This window comes from Panthera leo, chromosome C1 (genome assembly GCF_018350215.1).
Source record: "Panthera leo isolate Ple1 chromosome C1, P.leo_Ple1_pat1.1, whole genome shotgun sequence".
NCBI lineage: Eukaryota > Metazoa > Chordata > Mammalia > Carnivora > Felidae > Panthera > Panthera leo.
In genome coordinates this window covers 7,440,418-7,456,305 of record NC_056686.1, presented here as the reverse complement: position 1 = coordinate 7,456,305, position 15,888 = coordinate 7,440,418, and the positions used below count along the sequence as shown (strand labels likewise).

Below are 15,888 nucleotides of genomic sequence, written 5' to 3'. Positions count from 1 at the left end.
TGGTGACAGACACAAAAGCGCAGATTCTTTTTTTTTTTTTTAGAATTTTTTAAAATTTAAATCTAAGTTAGTTAACATATAATGTGGTAATGGTTTCAGGAGTAGAATTCAGTGATTCGTCACTTACCTACGACACCCAGTGCTCATCCCAGCAAGTGCCCTCCTTAATGCCCGTCCCCCCACCCACCTCCCCTCCAGCAACCCTCAGTTCGTTCTCTGTATTTAAGAGTCTCTTATGGTTTGCCTCCCTCTCTGTTTTCATCTCATTTTTGCTTCCCTTCCCCAAAGTGCAGATTCTGATGCAACAGGTTCCTGGAGGGGCCAAGATCCCACCCAGCGCCCTGGGGGGATGCTGCAGGGGCCCGGCCCAGGCCCGCTGGGGCTCAGACCGCTGGCGCCCCCCCCCCCCCCTCCCCGCCGTGGTCACAAACTCGCACTTTTCTCTGAAGGACATAGAAATCCGGGCACCACGTGGAGCCAGAGCTACTTGGCAGGTGTGTCGGGTGTAAAACGCACTTCTTACTGCGCTTGACCCGCTTTCCTTCGACTGCACCACCGCGGGGGATCCTCCTCCGTGCCCCACTTCCCCCCCCCACCCCCACCAACCGCCTCCCTTCACTGGTCCCAGTTGCAGACTCACACGAGCAAAGAAAGGCACAGACCCTCTTTACCCACCGGAGACGACCGGTAAACTGAGACCCGGGCCGCAAAGCTGCTAAACGCGGCCAGCAGCCATGGCAAGGTCCCGAGTAGAAGTAATGCAGCGGGAGCACGCACTCCACTGCCCTCTCCACTAGGAGCACTAAGGTTTTGTGTCCACAGTCCTGGTTCCCACCCCCTCACGGGGGAAGTCTCCACGTGAAGTTCCATTTCATCACAGGATTTGAAAGGGTCTGGGTAAAACCGCCATGACCTGAGGAGTCCTGGCTCGTATTTTTTCCATACTAATTTCTTTGCCTAATTCCCACAAATGGATTAAAAAATTGAGTCTTAGAGATGAGAAATTCACAGCAGCTTCGCCAATTTCTTATACCGAGCATATTTTGCAGATTTTTTTTTAATGTTTATTCAGTTTTGAGAGAGAGAGAGAGAGAGAAAGCACGAGCAGGGGAGAGACAGAGAGACAGGCAGAGAGAAAGAATCCCGAGCAGGTTCTGCACTGACAGCAGAGAACCCAGTGCAGGGCTCGAACTCACAGACCGCGAGATCATGACCCGAGCCGAAGTCAGGCACTCAACAGACGGAGCCACCCAGGCGCCCGTATCTTGCAGCCTTTACTCGATGGACTCGTGAAACACTCCGAGCACCTAGCACGTACGCAGAACGACAAAGGACCCAGCCCACACCCACCCCAGCAGCGTTGTTAGAGCCCAGCCGGGTGGCAGGACACACAGCCGACAAACGAAAGCACATTCGGGGCAACGGCAAGTGCACCAGGGAGGGCCGCGTGGGGCAGCTGGAGGGAGGCCATGCGTCATCTCAGTACTGGCTGTTTCCAAGGAGGTGGCAGCGTGTCTTCAAGGTGACAGCTGAAGACTAAAATCCTGGCTTTGCTCTTCAATTAGCCCCCCTGTGGCCCCAGTTTCCTCATCTGTGACACGGGGATGAAAAATCGCGCCCACCGCCCGCATCACAGCGTCGTGGCGAGCAAACAACCCACCAAGCACAAGAGGAAGGCACAGCGGACGCTGGTGTTCAGAACCGCTATTGAGATCTCCTGTCCTACTCCACTGGCACGCCTTCCACTCCAGAGTCCAAGTATCTCAGGGTGCCTACCGTGTGATCACCCTTCTCCAGCCCAAAGCCTGTCCGCAGGGAGCTGATAATCTAAGGTCTTCTGCAAGTATGTGTTTCGGAAAAGATGTAGAATGGGAACTTTGAGTAAAAGGAACTCAGGACTGGGGCTCCTGGCTGGCTCAGTCAGTAAAGCATGGGACTCTTGATCTCAGGGTCCTGAGTTCAAGCCCCACGTTGGGCATGGAGCCTACTTAAACATAAACAAACAAGTAAGAAAAGTTTAAAAAAAAAAAAAAAAAAAAGGAACTCAGTACTGAATTATTTTGAAAAACTTGAAAAACAAAGACAGCTCATCCTAAACGGCAGAACAGGACCCAGATAGAAGTTAGAATAGGGGCACCTGGGTGGCTCAGTCGGTTTAGCATCCGTCTTCGGCTCAGGTCACGATCTCAGTTCAGGAGTTCAAGCCCCAGGTCGAGCTCTGTGCTGACAGCTCAGAGCCTGGAGCCTGCTTTGGATTCTGTCGCCCTCTCTCTCTCTGCCCCATCCCCGCTCACACTCTGTCTCTGTCTCTCAAAAATGAATAAAAACATTAAAAAAAAATATTAAAGAAGTTAGAAAAGACTTTTCTCTGTACACAGAAGAACCTTGTAATAGTGAGTGTCCCATAACCAGAAGGGCTGTCTCTGGAGTTCCTGTGTAGTTCCTTGTTGGTGAGGAGATTGGACTAAATGACCCCTAGCGCCTCTTTATAAATTCCACAATTCAGTAAAGGGAAAGAAGCGTGTCCCGATTTAACCCTCCTGGGACATCCAGGCTTTAGGGTCTCAGCTGTGTACCAGCCAGTGCCGACCCTTGGCGCATTCCAGGGGCTGCTGTGTGCAGAAAGGGATGCTTTCCAAGTTCGCTGGCTCCAGTTAATTTCAGTAATAACAAATCAACACAAGACCTTTCATTTCGAGCTCTTCGAGGAACTGGTGTTAACAAGGAAGACAACAGATACTATAAATGTTAAGTTGCCCGTGTTTCCAGGACGCGTTCTTCCAAAGACACGAGCGTCTTTACACGGTTCATCATCTGGTAAATGGCTCATAGGTTAAAGTTCAGACGAGGTTCCAGGACACTCGAGGAAGCCAGCCCACAAAAACAGGGCCCTCTGCAACCCCTTTCCGCCACGTGTCCCCAAAGATGGACTCACACAGGATGACTGACATCGCTTTGGACATTCCAGAGTCAACAAGACCCCATCTAACATGCAGTGGAGAAGAGACAGCTCAAGAGAACACAGGAAATGGAGTCAGCTCTTCTTTACAAAGTCTGTCGACTCCTGTGTTGCGAGCCCTGAAAAATGTACTCACCTGCAGTATAAGCAGGTCACACGTTAAAGATGCGAAATAAACCAAAAGATTACGTGAACATCAAGTCAATTTTACAATCTGGCTAGAAAATTTCCCATCAAAACACCCATGCCAGCCCCCAGGTGCCCTCTCCAAGCCTGTAACCAGACAGGACGCCCGTGGCGCACAGAGTTCACCACTTCCAATCGTGAGCGTCCCGGGTTTCGAGAGCTACAGAAATCCATAAACACGAGACCCATAGTAACAGTGCTGCCCCCTTCCTCTTCCTGTCACGTACAACCTCGCTGCAAGGTACAGGGGACCCTACTGCACTCGAACAAAAAGCCACAGAATGTCACACGGCCACTAGAGTTGCAAACCCAGGATGCAAATCCAAGTCTGCGGACTTCTGGAAAGTCCATGGCATCCGGTGTCTGACCTCTCCTGACGCACAGTTCCAGAGAGCTTCTCCGGAAATGAAGCTGCTCACATACGGATCCGGGAGGGAATGCGACCTAAGGACGGAACGCTTTAGGATTCCCTTTTCTCCGACGTGACACACAGTCGTTTCCAGAAATGAAATAATTCGTCCTTTGCAGAGCCTGATGCCGAGAAGCTTGATTTCAGTGCTTTGCTGTGACCACAGCCCGCCACCGCCCCTTGAGAGCCAAACTTTGGGGTGTCTTTTGCTCATATTTAGTACGGGTGGTATAAATTCTATCCAGAACGCGTGTCCTGATCTCTCTTGCCCCCTCTTTAGTCAGCACCCCCAGTGTGAACACTGCCTCTGATCCGTAGAGCAGGGCAGCTGGCTGACCTCTTCGAGCCTCGGTCTGCATGTCAGTAAAATGGGGATAATGAGATCCACACTGATAAGGCTGTGAAAATGCGGTGACGTCCTATGGGAAGCCTCCAGGGCAGCCTGGCGCACAGAACGGCCTCTGCAAACGCTGCCCCTCCTCTTCCCCCTCTTGCCCCATGGGGGGAAATGCGCACCCTGGGCCTCCCAGACACCCCGGAGAGAAGACAGCAGAACCGGGCCCCTGGGAGGACCAGCCCTCACAGACTGACCCAGAGCACGACACACGGAAGTGTTTGGGAAGAGCCCAGGTTTTCCTCTCCAGCAAAACTTCCGGCCCACAGAACCATAGTTCAATTACAAAATAACCCAGAGAAAAGCTGCATCAAGTGTATTCTGGAGAAAATCATCTGTAAAAAGTAACGCAGACAATTTCCAAATATCACATTTACCTTGTGGTCACAAGTGACCCAGGTTTAAAAGCTATATTGGTGGTCAAAAGGACTAAATAAATAGAGCTGTATTCATCTTTCAGGGACTGTCAGCCTGAAAAATGACAAAGAATAACATTTTTGCTTGAAAAAATGGACTACATTTAAGCTGCTGACACAATTTTATTAGCAATAGATACAGCTTCCAATCTTTGCCACTCAAACCCTCCCGTGTTAGTGGAGGGTGAGAGACGGGAGTATTTCGCTGGAGAGTTTCCGGTCTCTTTGACACCAGCTTTGGCAGCCAATGACTCTGAGAAAGCAGCCCAGCAAGCCTCTTAGCCTTTTTATTTTAATCTCTACTGACCCCTTGGAAAACCCCTTTGTGGCAACGCAAGCTCTTGGCAACCTCCCTGCTGAAGGCTGCCTTTGCCAGCGACAGCTACAGACTCGAATTGTCCTTTTTTGCTGCTGCAGCCTCTGCTGGCTCCACTGGTTTTTGGTTTTCTTCCTCTAATTTCTTCTTCTTTTTTGCTCTTTGTTCTGAGTTAAACTGTGCAAGCTCTTCGCTTTTCTCTGTGATGTATTTTAGCTGGGAGGAAGGAAGAAAGGGGAAGGAAGGAAGGAAGGAGGAGGAAGGAAGGAGGAAGGGGGGAGGGAGGAAGAAATACATTATCTGGTTGTGCCATTTTATAAGTCTGGGGGAGGCAGTGGGAATCTACATCCCTCCCAACCACTCCCACCCTAAGAATCTGGGTGGAAAAGCCCGGGTTACATTCCTTAGAGTGAAAGCCTGGGTTACATTCCTAGAGTGAAACAAGCCTAGGTTACATTCCTTCCATTTTTTCTGGAAGAAGTAATCAACTAGAAAAATCAACCGATTGCTGCCCATACTCCTACCAAACAGGTAGGAAGGAGCTCCTTGAATAATCAGAAGAGTTAAAATGTGGAACTTGGGGCGCCTGAGTAGCTCAGTCAGTTGAGCGTCCAACTCTTGATTTCGGCTCAGGTCATGATCTCACGGTTGTGGGATTGAGCCCCTCCACTCAGCCCAGAGCCTGCTTCGGATTCTCTCTCTCTCTCCCCTTCTGCCCCTCCCCACCCCAAAATAAATAAACAAACATTAAAAAAAAAAAAGTGGAACTTGCAGAAGGCACGCCAGTCCTAAATATACTCCACACCAACTCCAGTACAGCCAACACCCCCCTAAATGTAGCCAACTAACATTACTGAGTGCTACTATGCACCAGATAGTAGGGGCAGAAGGTACAGAAAGAACACGGGGTCCCTGCCCTCCGGGAGCATTTCGTCAAATGCCTAAATTTAGCTGTAACCCTGTCAGATGAAATAAAAAATTAAGAGTCCAAAATAAAAATAATATTTGCAGGTAAACAAATGTGCAATAAACAGATAACGTCCCAATTAATATTCTAAGGTGACTGGCACTGACCAGTCCTTTGCAAAAGGTAGAAACTGCCCACTGAAACAGACCACGAACAGCTCTGACCCGCACCGAATTTACGGACAGAGAGGAGCGTCCTTGCCACTGACACACAGCACCGCCAGTCACCTTAGCTATTTTCCTTAGGGATCGCATCATCTTTAACCTTGACTTAAACTTTAAAGAGAGAATATTAGAAGAGCAGAGGGGGAAAAGAGAGCCGGGTAGAAACAGCGCTAGATCCTGGGCCAGAAGGTTAGGGCTCAGCTATCAACCAGAGAGCTTTGTTTTCAGCTCTGGGAAGTTACTGAACTCCAGCTGCCTCCCCTGTAAAAACGGGCTAATAAATCCTGTTCTTAAAGACCCTCAGAGGGTGGTTGTGAGGTTTAAATAATACATGTAAAATAACATCTATAAAAGTCCCCTGTAAACTGTCAACTGCTATACAAACTCATTCGACAACTACTTGCCGAGCACCTGCTGTGCGCCAGGCTCTATTCTAGGCACGGCAGATGGAGCAGAGATAAAAACCCCCGCCCTGGTGGAGCTCACAGTAAAGTATTTTTACTGCGGGAATTAAACTAGGTCATAAAACCTCACAGATGCCCTGGATCTGCCCCGGGCCACTGGCCTGGGATGATCACAGCATCACCTGTAAAATGAGGGCCTGGTCGAGATGACTTCTAGATTTCTTTGAAAAGACAGACAACGTGCTCAGTTTTCTGCCCGTCCCAGCTGTACGGACACTCCTTCCATACCTGGCCCATCAGACTTGCGGGCACCGTAATGGAACTGTCTCCATACACTCTAGCCTGGGGTCTGTCTCTGACATCATGCTGTAAATGAAAGGCAGGGCCAAAGTTTTGAGATGTTACGAAAAAGGCAAATTATGAAACCCAGAGAGTGCTGATTAGAAAATTCCAAATTGGCTTAGCGAGATCCATCATGATGAAAGAGAGACTATAAATTACGGGCAGGCCTGAATGGTTCAACCATCTCTCGTTTTTCATGCAAGGTGCCCTGGGGAATCGCTTCATGGCTGCAAGTGATTAATTGGGAATAATGTATTCTGATGGGAAAGGGGAGTGAGGAAAGAAATCCATCTCTCACCAGTGAATTACTCCTCCTGGCTAAGAGCTTCACATCTTCCGTGTTAATTGTGCTTCTTTTTGCGTGTCTGTAGAAAGGGCAGGAACAATTCACCAAAATGTTTAGTACCATTTCAAGTTTTGATGAAACCCAAAAGTTCATGGTCAGAGTCCAAACCAGCAAGGATCTCTAAGTAGCCCATCTTTTTAAATTAAATGCATTAAGCAACCATGACATAAAAACGAGTGAAGTGACTTAGCCAAGACACCAATTAAATAAAGAGACTAAGGAAAACAGAAGCCCATCTGTCCACCTCCGCCTGAGGCCCCGGGTGCCTGAGCAGGGACTTGCTTGAGCACCACGGTCACAGTGAACACCACAGAAAGAGCAAGCAGCACATACGTGCACACTTTCAGTGGAAAGAGAAAACGGCACAGTCTCACGACACAAAGATTGCCTACGCCTAAACAGACACTAAGTAGAAGAACAAAGAAAAGGTACAAGTTCCCGAGGCTCTTCTCCAAGGGTGAAATCACAGGAAAAAGCTCACACGGATGTCCCCTAATACCCCACTCCCCACCAGGGAGGTACCGCGCTCCCCCCACGATAGCCTGGCTAGAACAAAGAACGTCCTGTCAACTGGAGTCTGTGTCTTGCTCACAGCTTGGACTCCAATTCTCATTCCAGTCCTCGGATCTTGGCTTCAACAGGTAAAGCGGACAGGTCTGATAAGCTCCAGTCAATAACCTACTGCTCTGGTTACACCCCTTCTTGCCATTTCCAACTTCCTCCAAAAATAAGGAGAAAGTGTGTACACAGGAACAAGTAGGCGCGTGTCCCGAACAACCAGCACACGCAGCGTCCTCGCTGGGTACCCGCGCCGCTAACGATAAACTCACACGGAAATTCTACTCTGTATCTGGCCGAACCCCCCCATCCTGCTAAATGTGCAAACATCAAGCGTCATCTCATCACGGCCGCCTCTGCCGACGGTGTCACTCCAGGAGACGACCTCTAGTTAGCGGGCCGCAAGCACCAGGACGCCGACCCCCCCCCCCCCCCACTACTCCGCCAGTTAGCTGGCACCACCTGAAAGTTACCACTTCCCTAAATGGGTTGGGGGGTGGGGGCAGGTATATCCGATGGCGGCCGCTGCACATCAGAGACTCTCCTAAATCAAACCTCTGACTCCAGAAAACTACTCCAGAGAAGATTACAAAGCGACGTTTCATATGACACTTTTAGCGACACGGGTTGTAAAGACTATTCCCAAAGTCTTCCTAGAATTTATTCACTGTCCAGTATCTATCTTCAAGATGTTACATCTTTAACACATTGACAATGTGAGGTGACTAGAGATTGCAAAGCTAAATAAAGGAAACTCACAACTTAAATTGTGAGATAACTTGCCAAAGTTTACAGGCAAACTATTTCAAATGTAGGCACTATTTTCTCAGAGAAACAATGTTACAAATACCGCTTAAGTTCCCAGCCAGCCTATTTAGACTACTTAGGCTGGCCTGAAACAGACCCTTTGACTCTTTGTGGTGCTCACAGTTCTAGAAGACAGTGGCCACGGGGAAAATACAAAGCCACAGGATAAACGAAGCTAACCTTCTGGGAATATCAATTTCATCCCATGATAAACTTTAAAACAGGACTTTTTTTTTAATATGACGGCAAACTGAAACATTATGAAGATCAGTGTGAAATTAAGACAAAGGCCGAGTCTTCAAAGAAAATCTGCACTTGCGTCGGCTCAGGGTTCAGAGGGTGGCGGGAGCGTGCAGCATGCTGTGGGACACTCTCAGAGACGCGGAAGGTGAGGCACCTCCTGCTCAGTACGTCTCTGCCGCGCTCACTTAGACAAGAACAGCGTGAGAGCCTTTACCCAGACCCCTCGACTTACATGATGTCCTTCCCTGGGGAGCTCCCGGTCTAAGTGACAAACACAACACTCTCCCCCCCTTCACCAAGTACCCAGCAAAAGAAAATCAACCTTTTTTTTTTTTTTTTTTTTTTTAAAGCATGGTTAGAGTTAGGGAGTCCTTCCCCTGACATTTTTTTATTAAGAGCTTATTTTTAAGCTTATTATTAAGAGCCACCAGCATGGGGCTTCGAGCTTACAACCCCGAGATCAAGAGTCACCCTCTCCACCAGGGAGCCAGCCGGGCGCCCCGAAAATCAACCTCTTGATGTAATGATAAAAACACAGAGTGCCTGAAAGCTCAATGTACTACAATGCTAAATATTTCCAATTTCATTTTTATGTCTAGTATTTTATAGAAGCATCTAAAAACGTTCGTGGTCTTTTCCCACAGGGAACACAGAAATGGCAAGAAAAGTCACAACGGGGGGCCGCGCTACGGGCATCTACCAGAGAGAGGTCAGAGGAGCCAATGAACACCCTACTATGCACAGGACAGTCCCCACCACAACCCAGAATGATCTGGTGCAAATTGTCAACGGTGCTGAGGCAGAGAAACCCTACTCTCTATCGATAATCTTCATGTTCAAATTAAATACTCATTTGCTTACTTATTTACCTTTTTGTGCCACCCTTTGTAATAAAAAGAAGTTGTATTTTAAAAAAAAAGGAAAGAAATGGCAAGGAAAGGTGATAAATGGGTGTCACAGGAGACGAGGGGGCTGCGGGCGGGGGACGGGAGATAATGGGCGCCATGAAAGGGGCCACCACCCGTATTAACAAAGAATAAACCACATGAGCTATGACTATTCCATAATATGATCTTAGCCCTGTTGGCCAAGCCGAAGATGCTAAGCGGTTTTTAGGGACTCCTACACGTAGGGATGGGAAAGATTTAGAGTCTGCCCTCCAAGAACCTACTGCTTTAATTCATTCAAAATATTCACCCGAGCAACACAGAGCTAACGGGAGCAAGGTGAAAAGCGCCGGGTACGGAAGAGGCTGGCACCAACTCAGAAGTGCTAGCAAATTAGAAAGCTCTAGCCCTTTCCGGCCTCAGTCATTCAAACTGCTTCATAAAAGCAATTCCTCGCCAATTGTTTTCAATTACCTGAGGTCCTAATTGAAGAGATGAGCGTAAATCACCTGTAAAAGCTAAAGCTTACCAGCTGAGAGCAAATCACCCGCTTTTCAGGGAGCGGATGTCTCGCTGGTGACTAAGGCGGTGAATGCCAGGCTGACGGGGTGGGTGTCGGGCGCCGTGGTCCCCCGCGCACCGTCCCGCGGAAGCGTTCTGCAAAGCACACACACCCTGCACATTCACCGTCCGGGGCTGCTTTGTAGCCGCCAAATGAACGGCTCTGGTTCTTGCACAAAAAGTGCTTGGAAGACATAACCAAAAAAAGGCCAAATCAAGTCTGAATGGACGTGATTAAAGAGGATGTGATATTCTTGCAGAATCATGATTAGAGATGAGCCTCCAGAAAATCCACACGCACACACAGACTGCATACAGCTCGCCTGAAACACAGCAGCAGGTGGAGAGTACAAATGGGGTGTAAATGCACACAGCATCAGAGAACCGGCCTCTTTACCCACCTTGCAAACATTTCGAGGTCTTTGGCGAAATTTTCTGAAAGAGAAAAAGATGTGCTTTAGCTACCCTGATCTCAATCTTATTTCAGAAGGAGGGAAAGTGGAACTTCGGGACGTTTGGCACAGTGACTAATGCCACAAGCCCTTTAAAAGGCGAGAGGAGGCATTTCCGGAGCCTTTAGCAGTTTTATTCGTTGTGGCCTCCTTGTCATAATTGGGGTATTGTGGCTACACCCTTCCTTCCGTGAAACTGGCCCTTAATCTTAAATTTGGCTACAAGTTAGGGCTTGAAAGGACATTAATTTTCTCTAACGTCAAGCAGATACCAATGTCATAAGCCCGGCTGTCAAATAAACCATGGCATGGTGGACATAAAAATGTTATAAAGCAGGGGCGCCTGGGTGGCGCAGTCGGTTAGGCGTCCGACTTCAGCCAGGTCACGATCTTGCGGTCCGTGAGTTCGAGCCCCGCGTCAGGCTCTGGGCTGATGGCTCGGAGCTTGGAGCCTGTTTCCGATTCTGTGTCTCCCTCTCTCTCTGCCCCTCCCCCGTTCATGCTCTGTCTCTCTCTGTCCCAAAAATAAATAAAAAACGTTGAAAAAAAAAAATTAAAAAAAAAAAATGTTATAAAGCAATGAGGTAAAAAATTGAATGTCTAATGTTCCAGGCAGTTTAAAAAATAAAACAAAGGTGTTAATACCCAGTGTTAGGTAACAGGGAAAAAAAAAAAGTTCTTTTCATAAAATATCTGAATTTTACGGCAAAGAACTGTCTCACGAATAATGCCTGATGACCACGTTCTCCATCTGTTGGGATGACGAGCCAGGGCACCCCCCACACGTCTCTCCCAGGCAAAAGCAACTTCTGGGATGCCTCTACACCTACAGGAAGGCCATGGCTTCCTACCGCACTGCCGGAAAGTCAGCTCCGAGATGGCCGCAATGGTTTGTTTGCTGAACCGAATCTCTCTGTCCGACGCAACTTCCTCGCAAAGACACCCAACGGTGTAGTGAACGGCTGCTTTTAGCCTCTGAAGCGAAAATCAAAATACTTCATGGGTAAGGCTGCAAAGAAGAGCTTCGCACATCTTGGAAAGTTAAGACCAAGGAGAGGGTCTGCTGCGCTTCCCTCCTTCAGCACTTTCCATAATGGCTGAGTGACTTTTCAAGTGTACTAATAAATTAATGAGGCCCTCTGGAGTGTGGCTTGTAGAAACATTACTTCCTAGTTAATGGTTATGATTTAGGTCAAGTAAAGATAAGGAATTACAATGGCAGGTCAGTGGGGAGAAAAGTCGGACTCGCACTTGCAAAGTATCTGCATGACTTGAGTCGGGTAGTCCACGAACAGGGACCACGTTCCTACTGAGTAAAGGCCCATGCCAGCTGTTTGAGGAACAACGGAAAACCAGACAGGGGTTAATCAAGCGAAAAAGGAGGCGGTGCCATCCCCCTGCGGCCAGTCTCTGCCAGCCCCGGGCCTGCGTGTGACAAAAGACAAACGCTCAGGACTGGCTGGGAAAGGCCTGTGCGGGCACGTCTGAGCCTCCTTTGATTTGTTGGCTTGCTGGCCCACCTCGCCAGGACCCTCACTGCTCCTTAGCAGCCCTTTTAGATACTGAGTAACATATCTTTCCCATGCAGAGGAGCAAAGAAGCAAAACAAAGTTAAGCCAAGATCTCAGTCTCATGTCAGCAAACTTCTTGAGCCCCTAGGTGTGCTCCTCTATGGTGGAGACAGAACTGAACTGGACATGGGGACAGCTGAAGCCAAGACAGCATCAACCCTACCAGCAAGTGTTCACAGTTGAGACAAGATGAGGAGGAACCACAGAAACACAGGTCGAGGACTGAGGACCGAGGACCCAGGTAGAGGCCAGGCAGATAAGCAAGGGCAACTACCTTCCTTAGTTTCAGAGGTCACAAGACTAGGAAGTGGAGGCCTTTGGCAGGAGACAAAGGGACCATCACCCGGGGAGGGATAAAGACCTTCCCAGGTCATCTTTTTTAGGTATGCGTGAGGCAGGGGAGGTTCGGGGAACAGGACAGGAAGCCTTCTGAACATTCCAGGAAGTTTTTTAATGTCTCTCCTCCTTCTGTACGCCTCTTGGATGGGGCCAACTGCCTTCTGCAATGCTGCACACGCTAACCCACTAGACCCTAAATTCCTCAAGGGCACGACCCTGTCTGTTTTGTTCACTACCATCCACCTACCTAGTGCCAAGAACAGCTGGTTCAATGAATGGTGGGATCTTCAACCTGCTCACCAATTTCTCAGCCCAGCTCTGCAGCCTTACTCATCTCGTCAGCACGCAGAACCAGCCTCTGGTTCTTTATTGGGCACTGAGAACCAGCCTCTGTACTCGGGGCTGAGAATACAAAAATGGAAAGGCCAGCTCCCTTCTCAAAGACTTTATCTCCTGCTACACCTTTGCCATCAATGGACTCTTCAAAACCATCAATGTCAGGAAAAAGAGGATGGAGAACCAACCCGTCCAGGGAAGATCAGAGCCAGGATTACTAAATGCACTTTATGTTCCTTGACTGGATCCTGGGTGAGATAAAAAAAGACCACTAGAAAAAAAAAACAAAAAACTGCTTTGGAACACCGGGAACATAAAGGTGGACCGAACATTACATAATAGGATTTTATCCGTATTAAATTTGCTGAGTGTGATCATCGAGATTATGCAGAATACCCCTGTGGTCGGGAGAGCATACTATAAAGTATTAAAACTTACAGGGAAAGGGTCAAGGTATCTGTGATTATATCTCAAAGGAGTCAGAAAAAAAGAGAGCAAAGGAGCAAACACAGCCAAGTGCTAACAACTGGTGAATCCAGGTGGGGAGCATACGGCTGCAGAGTGGACTATTCTCGCCAACTTTTCCTGAAATCTTACACTTCTCAAAATAAAGGCAGGCGGTGGGTAAAACAGCTGAAGTGTAACACTGGCAGGAGGGAACTCCCGCGCCCTGAGCTCCTTCGAGTCTCTTGAGTGCCCCCTCTTTGAGGATACCGCCCTGGTTCTGGCTTTTTATCTCTTTGGGTCTTTACGGTTGGTTCCCGCGACCCTGCCCCATCGTACTAACTCCCGGGCCGATTAGAGGAAGGGCCGCCCCCGGGAGGGGGTTACTGTTACTCTGTTATTCTGCAAACAGGAAAGCTGGGCTCGCGCGGCGCCGAAGCGACCCTCGGGCTGCGGAGGCGGGACCGGAACCCGCCCGGGAAGGATGGGCTCCGGGACCGCACTGCCCGCGTCGCACCCAGGTTCGCAGGCCGTCTCCGCGTCTGCAGGACGGAGCGCGCACGTCACGGCGGCCACGTGCCGGGCATCGGGCTACGTGCTTGGCCTGAATCCCCTCCAAATGCTCACACCCCATCTTCACAACACCCCTGAGAAGGGAGACTGCGGCTGTCCTAGGCAAGAAGGCTGCCGCGCGACTCGGACCCGCGTTACCGAGGATACCGCCTCCCAGCACCCCCCGCGGCAGCCCAGCTGGCGCAGGCGCACGCGGCCCGAGCGCGCCCTTCGCCCCGGGGGACGCGCCCCGAGAAGCGCCAGGCCTCGGGGCCTTTCCCTCTCCAGCAGCTCGACGCCGTCCTCCCGCAGCCTGGCCGGGACCCGGCTTTCCTGTACCTGTTGGTAGGAGAATCGCTGCTGCTCCTCGGCCGCCTCGTCCTCCTCCATCTCACCGGGCCGACCCAGGCAGGCGTGCCAGGGCAGTAGGAGGCGGCGGCCGGGAGGAGCCCGTCGGATTTCCCGCCGCGGCGCCCGGAGACGGACCGCGCGAGGGGACAAAGCGCGAAGTTCCACGCCGCCGTGTGCGCGCGCCCCCTGGCGGCCGCTCTGGGAACGGTCCGCAGCGGTCCGAGCTCCCGCCTCGAGGCGCGGGGGGACCTGGCGGTCCAGGTCCCCTGGCTCCGCTCGGCTCTGCGCCTGGCTCGCGGCTCACGCGAACCCTTGAAAAGAACGCTTGTGTGTAGGGACAGCGTTGTCGGGCGGCACTCTTTACTGTGAGTTACGTGGGGCCGTAAGCTCCGTAGACCTTGCAGAATCCACCAACGTTCTGTAACTGTGTCACCAACAGTAGTGTCACCGAGTCAGACGCAGGCGAATGCTGGATTGCTGTCCATTCAGCATCGCAGTGAGTAGGTGACACAGCCGAGGCTAAGGCACTCATCAGCAGTGCAAGTGTCCCCGATTAAAAAAAAAAAAATTGTTTTTTTTTTTTCTTAAGTAATGTCTATACCCAGCATGGGTCTCTAACTCAGGATGCCGCAAGGGTCAAGAGTTGTGTGCTCCACGACTGAGCCAGCCAGATGCCCCAGGGCCCCCAATTTTTATGTATGTATGTATGTATGTATTTACTTCTTTATGAGAGAGAGAGGAAGAGAGACAGGCAAAGAGAAAGAGCGAGAATCCCAAGCAGTCTCTGCACTATCAGGGCGGAGTCCAGTGCAGGGCTTGAACCGTGAGCTCATGACCTGAACCAAAATCAAGAGTTGGACGCTTAACCAACTGAGCCACCCAGTCGCCCCAGGGCCCCTAATTTTTTTAAAAGAAATTAATTTGGTTATATATTTTCTAATGTCTTGGTGCAATCATCAGGGAGAAAAGCGCCTTCTTGGACCTCCTCACACTTTTTGTAAGGGTTAAGGTTGTGTTTATTTTTTTTTAAGATTCGTTTATTTTTATTTATTTATTTTTTTAATGTTTATTTATTTTTGAGACAGAGACAGAGCATGAATGGGTGAGGGTCAGAGAGAGAGGGAGACACAGAATCTGAAGCAGCCTCCAGGCTCTGAGCTGTCGGCACAGAGCCTGACGCAGGGCCTGAACTCACCGTGAGATCATGACCTGAGCCGAAGTCGGACGCTCAACCAGCTGAGCCACCCAGGCGTCCTGTTTATTTTTTTTAAAGATTTATTTATTTAGAGAGAGAGAAAACGAGTGGGGATGGTGCAGAGACAGAGAGAGAGAGAATCCCAAGCAAGTTCCGTGCTGTCAACACAGAGCCCGACTCGGGGCCCGATCCCACAAACCGTGAGATCATGACCTGAGCCGAAATCAAGAGTCCGACGCTTAACTAACTGACCCACCTAGGCGCCCCTGGTCAATTTCTACTGCATCTGAGATGACAGGTGCCTCTGGCCTCTTCTCCCCTTTGCTCCCGGAGAGAATTCCAGTTTCCAGTCCCCTGGGATGGTCCCCGATGTCATGCAGGGCAGGCCTCTCACGGGATGTCCCTGATCTGCAGCTGTGCCTTAGCAGGCCGAGCTCTGCCGGTCGGTTGTCGCCCTGCTCCCCGCTGCTGCAGCTCTCTGGTCTCCAGCAGGAAAGAAAAGGGTTGGGGGTGTGGAGTGGGCTGGGAGCAGGTGGGGAGCTCCAGCCGAGGCCCAGACCTTGGGTTCGGGGCCCGGCCCCTTTCACAAGCTTTGTGACCCTGGGTGAGTCACAGAACCTCTCCAAGCCCCAGTTCCTGCATTTATAAAGTGAGAAGCATGGGACTAACTTCAGAGAGTGGTCTCAAGG

General features: G+C 50.0%; 1 protein-coding gene across 4 annotated transcripts; it reads right to left on the bottom strand.

Moving 5' to 3' along the window:
* Positions 1 to 4,467: 4,467 nt before the first annotated feature.
* LOC122228628 (centromere protein S-like) lies at positions 4,468 to 14,169 on the bottom strand. 4 transcript variants are annotated; one of them, XM_042953782.1, is made up of 6 exons: positions 13,993 to 14,169; positions 11,263 to 11,386; positions 10,361 to 10,394; positions 6,856 to 6,922; positions 6,504 to 6,581; positions 4,468 to 4,896 (listed from the first exon to the last, which is right to left on the bottom strand). In XM_042953782.1, the coding sequence occupies exons 1-6, from the start codon at positions 14,041 to 14,043 to the stop codon at positions 4,747 to 4,749; spliced, it is 504 nt and encodes a 167-aa protein (XP_042809716.1). In that variant the 5' UTR covers positions 14,044 to 14,169; the 3' UTR covers positions 4,468 to 4,746. The 4 variants fall into 4 exon arrangements, with proteins under 4 accessions (XP_042809716.1, XP_042809715.1, XP_042809718.1 ...); XM_042953781.1 differs by lacking the exon at positions 13,993 to 14,169 and adding an exon at positions 13,619 to 13,945; XM_042953784.1 differs by lacking the exon at positions 6,504 to 6,581 and having other exon boundaries at positions 13,993 to 14,151.
* Between the last annotated feature and the right edge of the window lie 1,719 nt (positions 14,170 to 15,888).